General features: G+C 42.9%; 1 protein-coding gene across 1 annotated transcript in view; it reads right to left on the reverse strand.

Moving 5' to 3' along the window:
• The window catches only part of UBE2O (ubiquitin conjugating enzyme E2 O), a 45,528-nt gene that overhangs the window by 7,362 nt on the left and 23,915 nt on the right, over window positions 1-14,251 (reverse strand). Inside the window, exons 13-17 of the mRNA XM_083147831.1 lie at window positions 13,197-13,286; window positions 9,932-10,619; window positions 8,813-8,949; window positions 6,166-6,369; window positions 2,653-2,710 (exon numbers count right to left, since the gene is read on the reverse strand). Coding sequence (XP_083003957.1) covers window positions 2,653-2,710; window positions 6,166-6,369; window positions 8,813-8,949; window positions 9,932-10,619; window positions 13,197-13,286 — 1,177 coding nt within the window. The remainder of the gene's footprint in view (window positions 1-2,652; window positions 2,711-6,165; window positions 6,370-8,812; window positions 8,950-9,931; window positions 10,620-13,196; window positions 13,287-14,251) is intronic.

Below are 14,251 nucleotides of genomic sequence, written 5' to 3' on the forward strand. Positions count from 1 at the left end.
TTTGTCCAGCATTTCACTGAACCTGTTGATCCCTTTAGCAGTATCCTGCATCACCTGAATCAGCGCAGGATCTGCCTGGGTAAGAGGCAAGGAGCCAGACGACTGCTGAGATGATGGCATAGGTCTCTGTGATTCTACCAGCCCATCACTCTGCCTGTCCAAAAGCTGCACCAAAGCGTTAACTGACCTGCCTAGGGCCCTGGCCCACGCAGGTTCCATCTGCTCTGCCCTATGGGGTTCACTGCCCATGGGTCTCACATCAGCGCAAGTAATACATAAGCCCCCCTTGGCCATCTGCTCAGGGACAAACTTTTGTGTGCAAACATTGCACGCGCTCAGTGCACTAAGGGCTCCCTCCCCCAAAACCGCAGCCTGATGCTCAGACATGATGCAAGTGATAAATGTATATCTATCAGTATACACAGTGCAAACAATGTACAAGCGTTTATACAGAGGCAATGCACCCAATCACTTATCTGTCTGTTGGTTTCAACTGCGGGGAAGCGATGCCCAGGAAATCCAAGTCACTCTGCCAGGATCAGTAAGCCAGCTCAGCTCCGCTGCAAGCGTTCTGAAAGGCGCCAAAGTCAGAGTGAAGGAAGAGACCACAGGTCCCTGCTGCTGCGGGGTCCGTGACCTTTTGGCGCCAACCACCCCCAGCCAGCCGCTCCTCAGGTAGGATTTCCTAGTTCCAGTGTCTCCCCCTCAACTGGGGATCACTTGGAACATGCCTGTCACAACGCTGCTGTCCTCTCATCTAGGAGCTCAGCGTGTAAGCTCCGCATAAAATGGCCGCCGCCATCACGGAGCGCCTGTCCCCCATGATCCCCACCTAAATGTGGAGCCGGTTTCAGGGTACTCCGGAGCCCAGGCAGCCTTTTAGAAAAGGCTATAAGCGCTGCACAGGGAGACCAGACAGTGTCTCCCCTGTGCACAGTGAGCTGACAGGACGCGCTTCTGTCAGCTCCTGCTGCGCTAGCAGTGTGAGGATTCACTATGAGAATCCTCACACTGTGCCTACCTAGCTAGGGTAAAAGTTAATAAAACAATAAAAATCCCCTAACTACTCTAATTCTTCGGCTGCTCCTGCAGCCCTTTAGAATAGCGCCCACTCCAGTGGGCACCTAACACGAACTGAAGAGTCCAGGGATGCAGTAGGGGAGGAGCCTACCCTCTAAAACTTTAGGATAGGTGCCTGGCTCCTTCGGACCCTCCTACATCCCAGTGTTGAGCTGTGTCACCAGGACCATTGAAAGAGAAAAGAAAGATATATGTGAGGTGTGATAAATATGCTCCCAACTGTCATGTTATAGGCAGTGTATGAAAATGGCAGTTATGAGCTGGACATTTATCCGTCTATCACTCTCGCATTTATCTCTTCTTGGGGTAGATGTATGAAGCAATGATAAGGGAGGAGAAGTGCCCAATTGCAACCAATCAGCACTAAAGAAGCAGCTGTAATTTGCATCAAATAAAATTATACAGAGTAGCCGATAGAAGTGGCCCATGGCAACCTCTTCCCTTATCACTGCTTCATAAATCTACCCCTTTGAGTCTTAATATATCTGCCCATTTCTTCCTTATAATACATGTTTTCCTAATGAACTGAAGTGATAGACACACACACACACACACTCACTCAAATCCAGACCCCTGGTTCGTGCTTAATTTGAAAGGTATATATGTTATTAAACACAATACAAGGCAGCCTTACCCAAAAACTTCCCTGCTGGCACAAGATCTATATACACAATTGTGGAATGGCGCCCTTGGTGGAAAGTCCTCTACACACCTCAATTGGTGCTAAAAGTATTATATAATACAAGTCCATATCAAAAGTTTACTTTCTTAATTTAAAAAAAACAAAAAAAAAACAACAACAACAACTATTTACCCTGCCAAGATTGCCAAAATATTTTAGCTAAACCCCTGAAGAAGTCCTCTGGTGGATGACACGCGTTGGGTGAAGCAGCACATTTTATTATAAATTTACAAAAATAAAAATATAGTCATTGAACATTTTTATTGAGAAAAATACTTCAATAAAATAAAGAAAAAAACGGTACTTATATGTTAGTTGGTCGCCCACTAAGCTATTTGCTTAGTTTTCCGCGTGCGCTCGCCACACTATATAAAATCAACTCCATGCCGACATGGATAGTGGGGGTATGAGCGTACTAACTATAGTGGGGGCCCAACTAACATAAGTACCAAGAAAACTTTTGATATGGACTTGTGTTATATAATACTTATGGCACCAATTGAGGTGTATAGAGGACTTCCCACCATTCCACAATTGTGCAAACATTATAAATGAATAAAAGATGTTTTGAGAGAGATATAGATAGATAGAGAGATATACACTAACAGTTATAGGTGCTTACACACGCAACAATTTAAAAAGGAATTCCGTGCATAGTTAATGATGCGCGGCCGATGGTTAATGATGGTCTATGACCTGCCATGCATGCAGACCAATCTGTTGTGAAGTGTATCAAATCGTTCCGTGTGTACGCACAATGAACGATTTGATACACTCGTGAACCATGTCGGATCACTTCCAGCATCATTGCGTGTGTATGCACCTTAACACTTGCTGCACGGATAGATTATGGAATTCTAGATCTTAAATTACTAGGTTTGCACACCCACCTTGTATTGATATCAGAACTTGGAGAAGACTAGACTTGCTTGTCCACCTCTCTGTACCCTGTCACAAAATAAGTATGAAGTAATTAAAGAAATCTAAAAAGTAAAATCATGTAGACAAAACGTTACAAAATCAAATAATGAAGGTCATGATACATATTCTTTAGAGATACTGTAACTAAAAAGTCTGCCTTCTAGCTCATTTGCATACTGTGCTTGAGGCATTCAAGAGACTAGCAAGAACGATAATGGAGGAGCAAAAAAAGCATTAAAGGTATTTTCAGATGTAAAAGTAGCAAACAGTCAATGGATTTGTAATAAATAAACATTTATAAGTATGCACTGAAAATCATTAGATCAGACATTATAAAGGATTAGGTGTTTTTCTTATGATATGTGTTCTGATCTGGCGGAATCCATATCTTCAATGAAATGATTGAATTGTCAATTAGTAATATATTTCTTTTTAATGCCATTTATTGGAAGCTGTTTGTTATTATCTATTATTTATGAACACATTTACATATACAAAAAGGACCTGCTACCTTCACACTAATAAATGCCTAATTTACTATCAGCCTGATTATATTTAGATGTTTACCACCCAAAAAAAACTTGTTTGTCATATTGATTTTTTGTGGGTTTTCAAATCCCCAGATGCTGATATAGCAGCTTGGTTCGGACACTAAAGCTAGGTACACACCAGAACGAACGTGAACAGATCATGAGATGATCGTACGATGATCGCATGATCTCTTGGAGCACGCAATCCGATCACGATCTGTATCCAGTTGAATGGATCTTTTACAAATCTCCTGACTGCTGCAGGTAGGATCCAAAATGACCGGCAGGGACACGCATCAGATCGGAATCTGATCTAACACATGCCAAACCATGATCAATTTACATACAATAGGTCGAGATCACATTGAAATTGGGGGAATTGAGGCTAAATTGTTCTGGTTTGTACCCTAAATAAGAGCGGCATTCAATCCCGGGTCACGACTGTCGGGTCGGCCAGACAGCTGTGACCCGGCCCGGTTAAATCCCCCATTGAAAATAGTGGCGGGGGATTTAATACCCCCCTAAACATTTGCTATTTAGTAAACACTTTATTGGTTTCTTCTCTCCTCATACAAACAGTAGCCAACTCTGGTTTAAAACATCACGGTTGAACCGAACTCCAACCTCCCATCAACATATAGGGAGGGGATTCAATTAGTTACTTCAACTATTTGATCTCCAGGGGGGCTATTCATTTATTCTCAAAAGATTGTGCTATCCGCTAATATTTTTTATTCACCTGCCTAGTCAAAACAAACCAAAATGTATGATAAACCGGTTCTCGTGGACACGATTGCTAAACTACGTGGGTCAAGGAAATTGTCGCAGATTCGGTGGGGGGTATGCAATCTGGGATCACGGCTGTTGATCTTCGCCGACAGCCACAATCCTGGCCCATTTGCGGTCAGATCAACCGCATAACGACAGACGGATCCAATGTCTCGTCTGCCGATGGGCGCAAAAGGGGGCGTGGCGGCAAAAACGTCGATCTGCGGCCTGGATCACAACAATCCACGGCCATTATCATCAGAATAGGCCCGACAGCTTCTGAAGTCGGGCCCGTTGTGCCGTAATTCCGCATATATGCTGTCGTTAATGACAGCATTGAATAGGGAGCCGCTGCTATTTCGAACAGCGGAAATAGCGGCGGCACATTGCATAGCCCCCTGTGTGTCTTTGCACGAAAATGTTTTTTTTTTTTAAGCTGGTATAAACAGATGTTAGGGGGGTTGCGATTACCACTGAAAAAAAAAAAAAAAAAGAATGCAACAAAAAAATCACAGTAAAGTTCAGTTTTATCGAGCGAAAATGTATCCTGTTAAATTAAATTCCCCCATAGTAGCAACTAATGTCTATGTGATCAGATGCATGGGACATTATTGGAATAGTGATAATTTTGTGTTGGCTGTATCTATGCCATGCAGATGTGCAAAAAGATTTGTATTTACATAGAGTTTTATAAGCTTAGACCTTATCTTCATGTAACAGTATACTGGAGATAAGTGTAATGATGAATGAGGTTATGGTTCATTCCACCACCACAAGGTGCTCCTAGCACAATGGAGAAATACCAGTATTAAAGCAAGGGCAGGCTGCATTAATAAAGCTCAACTCTCAAAAAGGTGAAGAATCTCAAAGTACATTCAATTGCGCATCTTGGTTGCATCTTGACGCAGCGAAAAGCCACTCACAGTCTACTAGAGACGCTAGGCTGCAGCTTTCCAAACACAGAAATAAGTACAACACATGTACAAAGTTGCAGATACACAATGGAGTTGGCAGATTCAGATATGTACAAGTAATGCTGTGTACACACGGGGGCGATAGGGGCTGAAATCGCTGGGAATATGGTTGCTGAGCGACCATATTGCCAGTGATTGGAGTGTGCACCAGCGATATCGCCGGGTGCGTGCTCCCGTTTTCAGCCCCTGAATGGTCGCTGGTCAGAGGAACATGTTCCTCCGACCAGCGACATCCCCTGCCTCTTCACCCAGCAGTGTTTAAATTTTCATCTGCGACCATCTCTGGTCGCAGATGAAAACGGGACACGGGGCAATATGATTGCTGAGCAATATATTGCCCGCGATCATATTGCCCCATGTGTACGCACCTTAACAGTGGTCAGAACATGGTCATGGTACACAGAGAGGTGCTATTTGGAAAAATAAGATACATCATTTATGAGAAACAAGAGACAGGGGGGGCAGAAGTATTACACCTTAAAAAGAGATGATAAAGGTGCAAAGGTGATAAAGAACCAGTCAGTAAGCTCCTAACTGCAACATTACAGGGTATTGGGGGGGGGGGTTGTATTCAATGCCCGCTGCTAGTCACCACAGGGGATATAGTGACGGGCGCCTATTCAATGTTGCCATTCTCAACAGAGCGGACCAGACTTTAAAAGCAGTCGGGTCCGTTTCGTCAAAAATGGCCGTGGATTGTTGAGATCAGGGCTGGATCTCAACAATCCACAGCCATTTTCACAGACCCCCCCCCCCCTTCAGCCAATCAGCAGGAGGCACATTGAATCCCGCCTACCGATAAACTGGCGAGCGGGCCAAAAACGGGCCAGGGTCCCAACTGTCGGGACCTGGGATGGAATACCCACCTATGCTTAAGAAATGACAGCTAGGAGCCGATTGACTGGTCCTTTATCACCATTCACTTTATCTCTTGTTAAGGCTTAATATATCTGCCCCAAAGTTGAAAACATATCAAATATTTTAAAGAGTGGCTAAGTAGACTGGTTGCTATGGGTGACCTATCAGCTTCTACATACTATTTTAGAATGTATTTTGAAAAGCGGTAGCTAGAAGAGGATGGGTTGGTTTGGGCAAAATTTTCCACTTCACTTTTTAAAAGGTTTGATGCATTTCCCCTATATGTGTAGAAAAATATGCTGCATATACCAGAGATCCTGCAGCAATGTTATGCAAATTCCATTCCAATTACCTTTCCAATCCATGTGCCCAGCAGACTCACACAGACTTTCCCATTGTCATAGAGATTAGGATTGAGCCTCCCACTGCACTGAGACAGGTAACGGAATAGAGGTGGTACAGCTGGATAGATATTGGGCAGTTGAATGTCAAACAGAAACAGTCCATCCTCGTATGGTGTGCGTGTAGGCCCTTTTATGAAAGCAGAGAAGAGGTCCTGAAGAGGAAGGGAGAAAACCGTATTAACATGGCTGTATTGGACAAATCATAGGCTTTAGTTACAGTGTTACACTGCACCCACTGCATGGTAGAGGCCTGGACAATAAGATATCATGTAAGCACCTGATCTCTTACCTTTTACCCTTCACAAGTGATAGGGGACCTTAAATAGAGGTAAGATATGGTCTGCCTGGCATAGTCTTGCTGCATTCGTCAAGTCTTATAGTAAAAAACATTGCTCCAAATACAATAATCCCTTACATCGATTACTTATTTATAAGGGCTGCTTCGGATGTCCTTCACAGTACAGGTACAGTGAAACATCGAGCTGATGTAGGATGTCAGAGCTGGGCAGTATCATGTGTGTACAATTGCATACCTGCCCAAACAACATGGGATCCCAGAGCTCACAGGTGCACAGACTGCCTGAAAGAAGCACTGAAGAGAAGCTACAAGTAAAGGCCCCTCATTTGCATACTAACAAAAGCCACAAATTGGGATGATGGCCGAATGGGAACTACCCCCCAAAAAAATAAAATTGATATCATCATTTACACCCGGCATTACTATTTACTTAATAGGATCACCAGTTGTCCTGCTGCAAAACATACAGGAACCTAGTTCACTTATTGCACACAAGCAGAGAATACTTTGTATGTCCCCAGTTTGTACGGAACACAAACTTCTCAATTATTTGCGTAATCCTCCTTCACTTCCCATTGTTTGTAAGCAGTCAAGCTTAACACAACCATTAGAACAATGGACAATTAAAAGAGCACAAATGTTTCTAGGTTTTTAATGAAAAAAAAAAACTTAAGGAAAATTAGACTTGAAAAACACAACAAAAACAATCTCTTCTTTCTATGTCATTTCTCTAGTTTATGGAAATATAGACGTAGATGCAAGACCAGGCGTTATGGGGGAGAATTGGTATCAGCACACATTATGCTTCTACCACATGTAAGGCAGCAGTGGTAATTTGGCCCCTATCATTATTGGCACTGCTATTGACAAGATAAAAGACCGATATGTTAGGCAATGTATAGACTGTCAGTGGTACTGACCGGTCAGACATCCCCAACAACTGATTTTGACAGCTGCAGTTGTGATTGCCCCATATCCACAGCAGGGCAACGCTGTCCATGGCTGCACGGGAGATGTCCTGGACCTAAATGCTTTGACAGAGCTACTAGAAGAACTTGAGACTGCATCCCCCATGGAGAATATTATAATATATATATATATATATATATATATATATATATATATATATATATATATATTTATATTGTCACTGTTGCTGACTGTGTGATCATGCTGCACTTTGGTGACTATACCTTGAGAAGCCATCAGTTGCATCCCAGTCCAGTTTAGCTACAATCTTTTGCATATGAAATAAATTATTTCTTTTTTTTTTTGCATCTATAAGGAGTGCTGCCTCAATATGTCCATTGGATATGAAGTTTCTCTATAACTATGACAACAGGACCTTGCACCCACCGAAATCACCTATAATGAGTGCTATAAGTTACTAATTGCACAAACGAGTGTATGATGATCACACTCATTAAGAGGGTATTTAAACCTGGACTCTAGACAGAGCAAGACATCCTTGAAAAAGCTGCATATTAAACTGTATAATTTTTATGAAATTTACATCTGTAGACTATATACTTAGCGCAGTTTTACCCTTCCTGTACCCATTTTTTGTTTACTATTGGGAGTAACTACCCATTTTTAAACTGCTGCTTGGCTTTAAGCACACTCCTATCAAAGCGCCTTTTGACGATATCTTGATATCTAACCTCCTACAGCACATCAGTACTAGACTGATGTGCTATGGAGCAGCGAGTTTTTCACTCCCCCCACTCAAGTAGCCAAGATGTCATCACTGGTGCTTCCTGTTTTACCTCAGTAAAAAGGCGAAGCCTGAAGTTATTCCAGCACGATCTGTAAGGGTAGAATACTTCTACCCCTAAGTAAACTAATCTCTTGCTCATCAAATAACTAGAACATCCCATATCTGTTACTACTATATTTACAGAACAGTAATAACTTTGTATACTATTACTAGCATCAGCTGGTGAATCAGTGTCACTTATTTGGCTTTAAGTTAACGCTCTCAATCTACATTAGGTCGCCTGCAAGGTCATGAGCAGGCAGCTCTGCCACTGCCTTTTCCCATTTTTTATTAATAAGAACAATAAACTACAAGCTTATGGGAAAACAAGTCTATTGGAGGGAATATAACAGTGACAATTATACAGTATGTTGCAAACAGTTTGCACAAACAAAACATCCAGTACGTCAGAGTAACAGCATGTAGGGAATCATAAACCACTTCTATAATATGATTTAGAATGCCACAGGAAAGCAGCCACAAGAAACTGCATTGACACTGTCTAACAAGGAGCACAGTGGTAAAGCTGGAAAGTACGAACCATTCTGTCTTCAAAGGTTTTCACCATGATGCCATCAGGAAGGGAGGTGGCAAGGAGAGCCATTTCTTTGCGCACGGTGCTGAAAAACTTCTTTGCTTCTGGCGCCTGGAACTCCAACTTCTTGAAAACATGGCTCTCTAGAGAGATGCAAGTAGGGAGACAAGATGGCAATGACACTTAGGCTTTGTATAGCTTCCAGTTTAAACGTCACCTTGTTCACTACATTACCATTTTGGATAACAGTCACTACAGGTTTTTGGTCCACATACTGTATGATTATTTGAAGCTCAATGACATCTCTAAAACAATGACATGTGTGGATGTCATTTTGATTCCGATTTTTGCAGCCATTACATATAATGTTTACAGGTCACCTATACTGTGGATGCAGCCTTTTTGTGGGCCATCCTTTGTATGCAGACCATATAGTCACTGGGCAGCACTGAACTAGGTCATACATAATATTGATTATATAAGATTCTATTGGATAGATTGCCTGCACGCATGAATATTGGTTCAGCCCATAGCTGGCAATTACCACCAAGTAAGCATCATGTGTGTAGGAGACGGCTGCACTCAAACAGGTAGGGAGGACATTGGGTGCCCATATGAGAACATAACAGAATGTTAACTGAAACATATTAATTGATGAACCAACACAATGACAAAGTTTTTGTTTTACATATTTAAGGCACACTCGCAGGACCACGAATATTCTTGACCAACTACCAAGAAGACATGAAATGCATCAGGAGTGCCTTACTTACAGTAGCTGGCTGGACACCGCTGGGAATACAGAGCATATTAAAGCGGTGCCTGACATCAGAGGCCACCCCAGCTGCTGAGGTCAGACACGCCAGCTCCTTAGGCATCAAAACAGGCACTAAACTGCAGACTGCCCAAGCATCTAGGATAGTACAGCATTTGCCTGCATTTCAATATGTGGTAATGCTGTGCAGATATAGGATTGAACCTTCATTCAATGGAACAGCTGTCAATACCACACAAAGCACATATAATTTATTTACTCAAGACAGTAACCTAAGACTACAAACTGCTCAGTATTCTGCTGGGATGACAAGTGTGCAGCAGCCAGATATTACATCACTGTCCCCTTACCTGGTGCAGCATCTAACACTGAGAACACCTCTCCTATGGCACTGGTGAATAGGACCCCAGGTTTTCCACCACACTGCTGGCACAAGACAGGCGTGTCACTTGGCCATTCAGAACGTCCAGGCGTCTGAGCCTCAGCTTTGTCCTCTTTCTCGGTTTCTGGTGCAGATTCCATTTTCTCCTCCTCTGCTATGGCCACATTATCAAGAGTCTTCTTAAGGTTTTCCTGCAACTTTTTGATATCATCAAGAAATTTCTTTTCCCTGGTGAATTTCTCTGGCTCAGCAATGGGTGAAGTTGGAGAACCAGTCAAAAGCTGTTCTACAGTCATGTTTTTCAAGCTCTCAAGAATTTTAATAGCCTCCTTAAGTTCTTTAAAGCTCTTTACAAAGCCTTCCTTTTCATTAACTTTGGCTACAAGGCCAGAGACCCCTAAAGCGGCTGCAGCAAATGAAGCAGAACTCTGTCCCGGCTCCTCCACTTCAGGCTGTGTTGCTGGCTCTGCGGTGGCACTTTGTGCTTCCTCTGTTACCTCTATGCCAAGACGCGAGTTCTCATCCTCGGTCAAACCATTGTCAGTCTCCCAGCTGTCACTATCATCTTCCCACTCATCAGAGGATGCGCCACTGGAACTGCTATCCACAGAGTCAAAGAAAGATTCCTCCAGCTCAGACTCTACATTGTACAAATGCTAAAGAGAAACATACGAGTGAACAGGATGAGATTTTTTTTCATCCAATAATACAACATTCTGTACTTCTTGCAAAGATCTAAATAACATGTCTGCTGTCAGATACCAACTTACAGATGAGGATAAAGCTTTCTGTAACATTTAGTGGTTCTAATTAAGCTGCTTGCACAACTACTACTGAACACCGTTATGATTTGTACATGTACAATTTTAATACTGTATGGTATTTAATGGGCTATAGAACCCTTGTGGCAAAGTATATGAGACTCTTCAAATGAATTTACCTTCTCTACATGTCCAACGATTTGCCTTCTTGAGCAACAGAGGGACGGTGGTCATGGGAGGTAAATGTAACACTATGTTCACAACTTGATCTTCAGTATCACAGGCCTCAGTCTCCCTTTTTGATGGTCATACAGTTCTATCCTAACTAATCCCCAATATCTAACCCCTCCCACTTTGATACACCACATACTCAATTCTGCAAATATCTGATGGCTGGAAGGAGAAAACTGCCTCACCCAATCCTTTTAGCTGCATTTGTAATACAGGTCATTTTGAATATATCAGGAGTGATCTATGGGGCAGATGTATCAACTAGCGTTAAGTGCATATCTGCACTAATTGCTAGTTAACTGGGGGGGGGGGGCTCTCCCCACCAGCAATTAGCGGCCGGGAAGATGTATTACCCTTTTCAGTGGTGTTTTTTTTTTTTTTTTTAAAGCGCTCCCCCCTGGGTGAGATTTTTATGGGAAACGCTCCCTTAAAAAAAAAAAAAAAAAAAAAAAAAAAAAACACACACACCACTGCCTCCCTGGGTCCAGGCAGCGATGCTGAACTGTCAATCAGCCTTTGCCAGGACCTGTGCCCTGGTACCCCGTCCCTGGCAGCCGGCTTGTCATAAGCTGGTGACGGGGACTTCAATACAAAAGCCGGAGGGGAGGGGGGGAGGAGGCGCGGGAGCCGGCCAGCGCTGCCCGGCTCTAAACAGTGGCAATCCCGAGAATTTTCCGGGCTTGCCAGACTGGGCACTGAGGCACAGTCCGGAAAGTTCTCGGGATTGCCACTGAAGGGGTTAACAGCCTTCAAGGCGTTAAATCGCCCTGGCCGGTTCGCCAGCCCAGGGCTAGAGTTGTCCTATACCCACTGCAGGGACAACACAAGCCTTGCTGCATGAATAGCGAGATCTCGCACATGTACAGAGAGCCGGCTGGGGGGTGGGGGTACGTTTTTTTTAAATGCACATGCGCAGTGCTGCCGATAAGGAGAGCCGTAGATACTGGACATAAGGGCTCTCCTTATCGGCAGGGGGTTTTAACACATTAGCCTATAAGGGGTGACCCGTTATTTTACAATCGTAATGGGCATCATGATACAGTACATCTGCCCCTATCTTACCACCCTAATGAAGTAAATGGGGTTTGGTCCATATAGATCTTGTGTTAGGAGGCCTGATATGAACCAGTTAGGACCAGGCCCAAGAAGGACTAAGCTACACTCCTACAGAACGCAAGATTTGAAAACTGGAGTTCCAGTGTAGCCTAAGCCATAAACCGTTTAAGAAGTTTTGCACTCACACATGTCAGATGTGGATTACGTTTTCATTAATTATACCAGGACAGGCCAACCTGTGGCTCTCCAGATTTTGGGAAACTACAAATCCCGGCATGCCTTGCCACAGTTTTAACATTCCCTTATAGCAAAACTGTGGCAAGGCATAATGGGATTTGTAGTTTGACAACATCTGGAGAGCCACAGGTTGGCCAGGCCTGCTCTATACTGTATATGATATTCGAAGGTTTGCAAATTGCACATTAAAACTGCCTCTTAGCACCTGTCCCCTATGGTGTAGGCAGGTGAGCTTACATATGTTGAATAAAATATAGTTACATAGTTCTAAAGCCCATGGGCGAAAGTTTATGCAATTAGATATAGTATCCGATAAGCCTAGAGTGGAGCATATTATATGGTACTTGTGTAGTTTCACGGCGCCCGATATATCGGATGCGAATATATATATATATATATATATATATATATATATATATATATATATATCTCCAAGCACCTTGATAAAAAGCCTGCACTAGGCTTGAAACGTCGGTATCTTATACCTGGCTGCGTGTCTATTTATTTCGAGTGCCGCCGTCACCCCTCCCCTATTGTACACAGGAGCAGTTCACTGCTCTGAACACAGGCGGGCACCGGCTATTCTATTCCATTTACCAATTTCGGAGTGCCATCCCAGGACTATATATATATATATTTTTTTTTTTTGACCTGTTCATAACCCCACTATCCACTACGCATTAAGTGGATTTTATATAGTGTGGCGAGTGCAGTAATCTGCGTCCCCTCGCCACACTATATAAAATCAACTCCATGCGTAGTGGATAGTGGGGTTATGAATGGGTAAAAATCTAAATCTAAAATAAAAAAAATCGCATCGATATATCGGGCGATATCGCATTCGATATCGGGCGATATTACATCTGATATATCGGGCACCGTGAAACTACACAAGTACCTATTATTTACCAAGTAGTAGCAGAATATTCCAGTCACAGACATTCTTACCTGTGGAAGAACAATGGTTCTAGAATTGTCAGCCCAGATCACTTCTACTTTACTACTAACATCGACACGAGCGACCTGTCCCACTGATGGCTGAGAGAGAGAGAGAGAGAGAGAGAAAGGACGAAGTCAGGGATGAAACAAAGACGTTTCCTGCTGTAACATACAGGACTTGCGCCTCAAGGAAGAACAAGGAATACAGACCAACAGACATACATTGGGTCGAACATTGAAGGGCAACAGGGCTTAGGTCGACACCTGTGAACATGGCTAAGGTTGACAGGGTCAGAAGGTCGGCACAAGCATTAGGTCGACAATGGGAAGGTCGACAAGTTTATCAGACATGTGGTGACAGTATTTCATACAATACCATCCACTACGGCATGTCAGAGAGCAGCGAGGCATACGAAGGGACGCAGCACACTTAGACACTGTCCATGTCAACCATGTCGACATTCGGGACACAAAAAGAAGACTTGTTCGTGTCAACCTATTTCAGGTGTCGACCTAAACCCGTCGACCCTATGACCCATATCCTTATCAAAGCAAGAAAGTGGCCTATGAAGTAATGACTGTATTCTGGAATACAGCTGCCATACTATATACTGTAACTATTTCCAGACCATCAGTTTCCTTATACTCCATTTAGAACATATGACACCACAGGTACCACCAAGTTGTTTCTTTTAAACAATTTATTGCCAAAATAACTAAGACGGAGTCCAGTTTATATGTGAAAATAAAACTGCATGATCATAGATTTTCTGCAGGATTATTATATATAATGACACAAGGCAGAAAACAAAGAACTAGAGTAGTAATTACTGTACTCATAATGAGGCCAATACATTCTCTACATTGTGACACTGCAACCGGTTGAACATATTACAGATTATGCTAAGCAATGTTTATCTACCTACCTGTCCCCAGTGTGCAAGAAAAAAATATTGCCATGAGTTACTGAGGTGGCCCCTAGTTACAAATAATGGCTTCACAGCATATAGCCACACATTCCATGCGTAGTGGATAGTGGGGTTATGAACACGTAAAAAAAAAAC

Source organism: Crinia signifera, chromosome 6, assembly GCF_055691185.1.
Source record: "Crinia signifera chromosome 6, ASM5569118v1, whole genome shotgun sequence".
Classification (NCBI taxonomy): domain Eukaryota; kingdom Metazoa; phylum Chordata; class Amphibia; order Anura; family Myobatrachidae; genus Crinia; species Crinia signifera.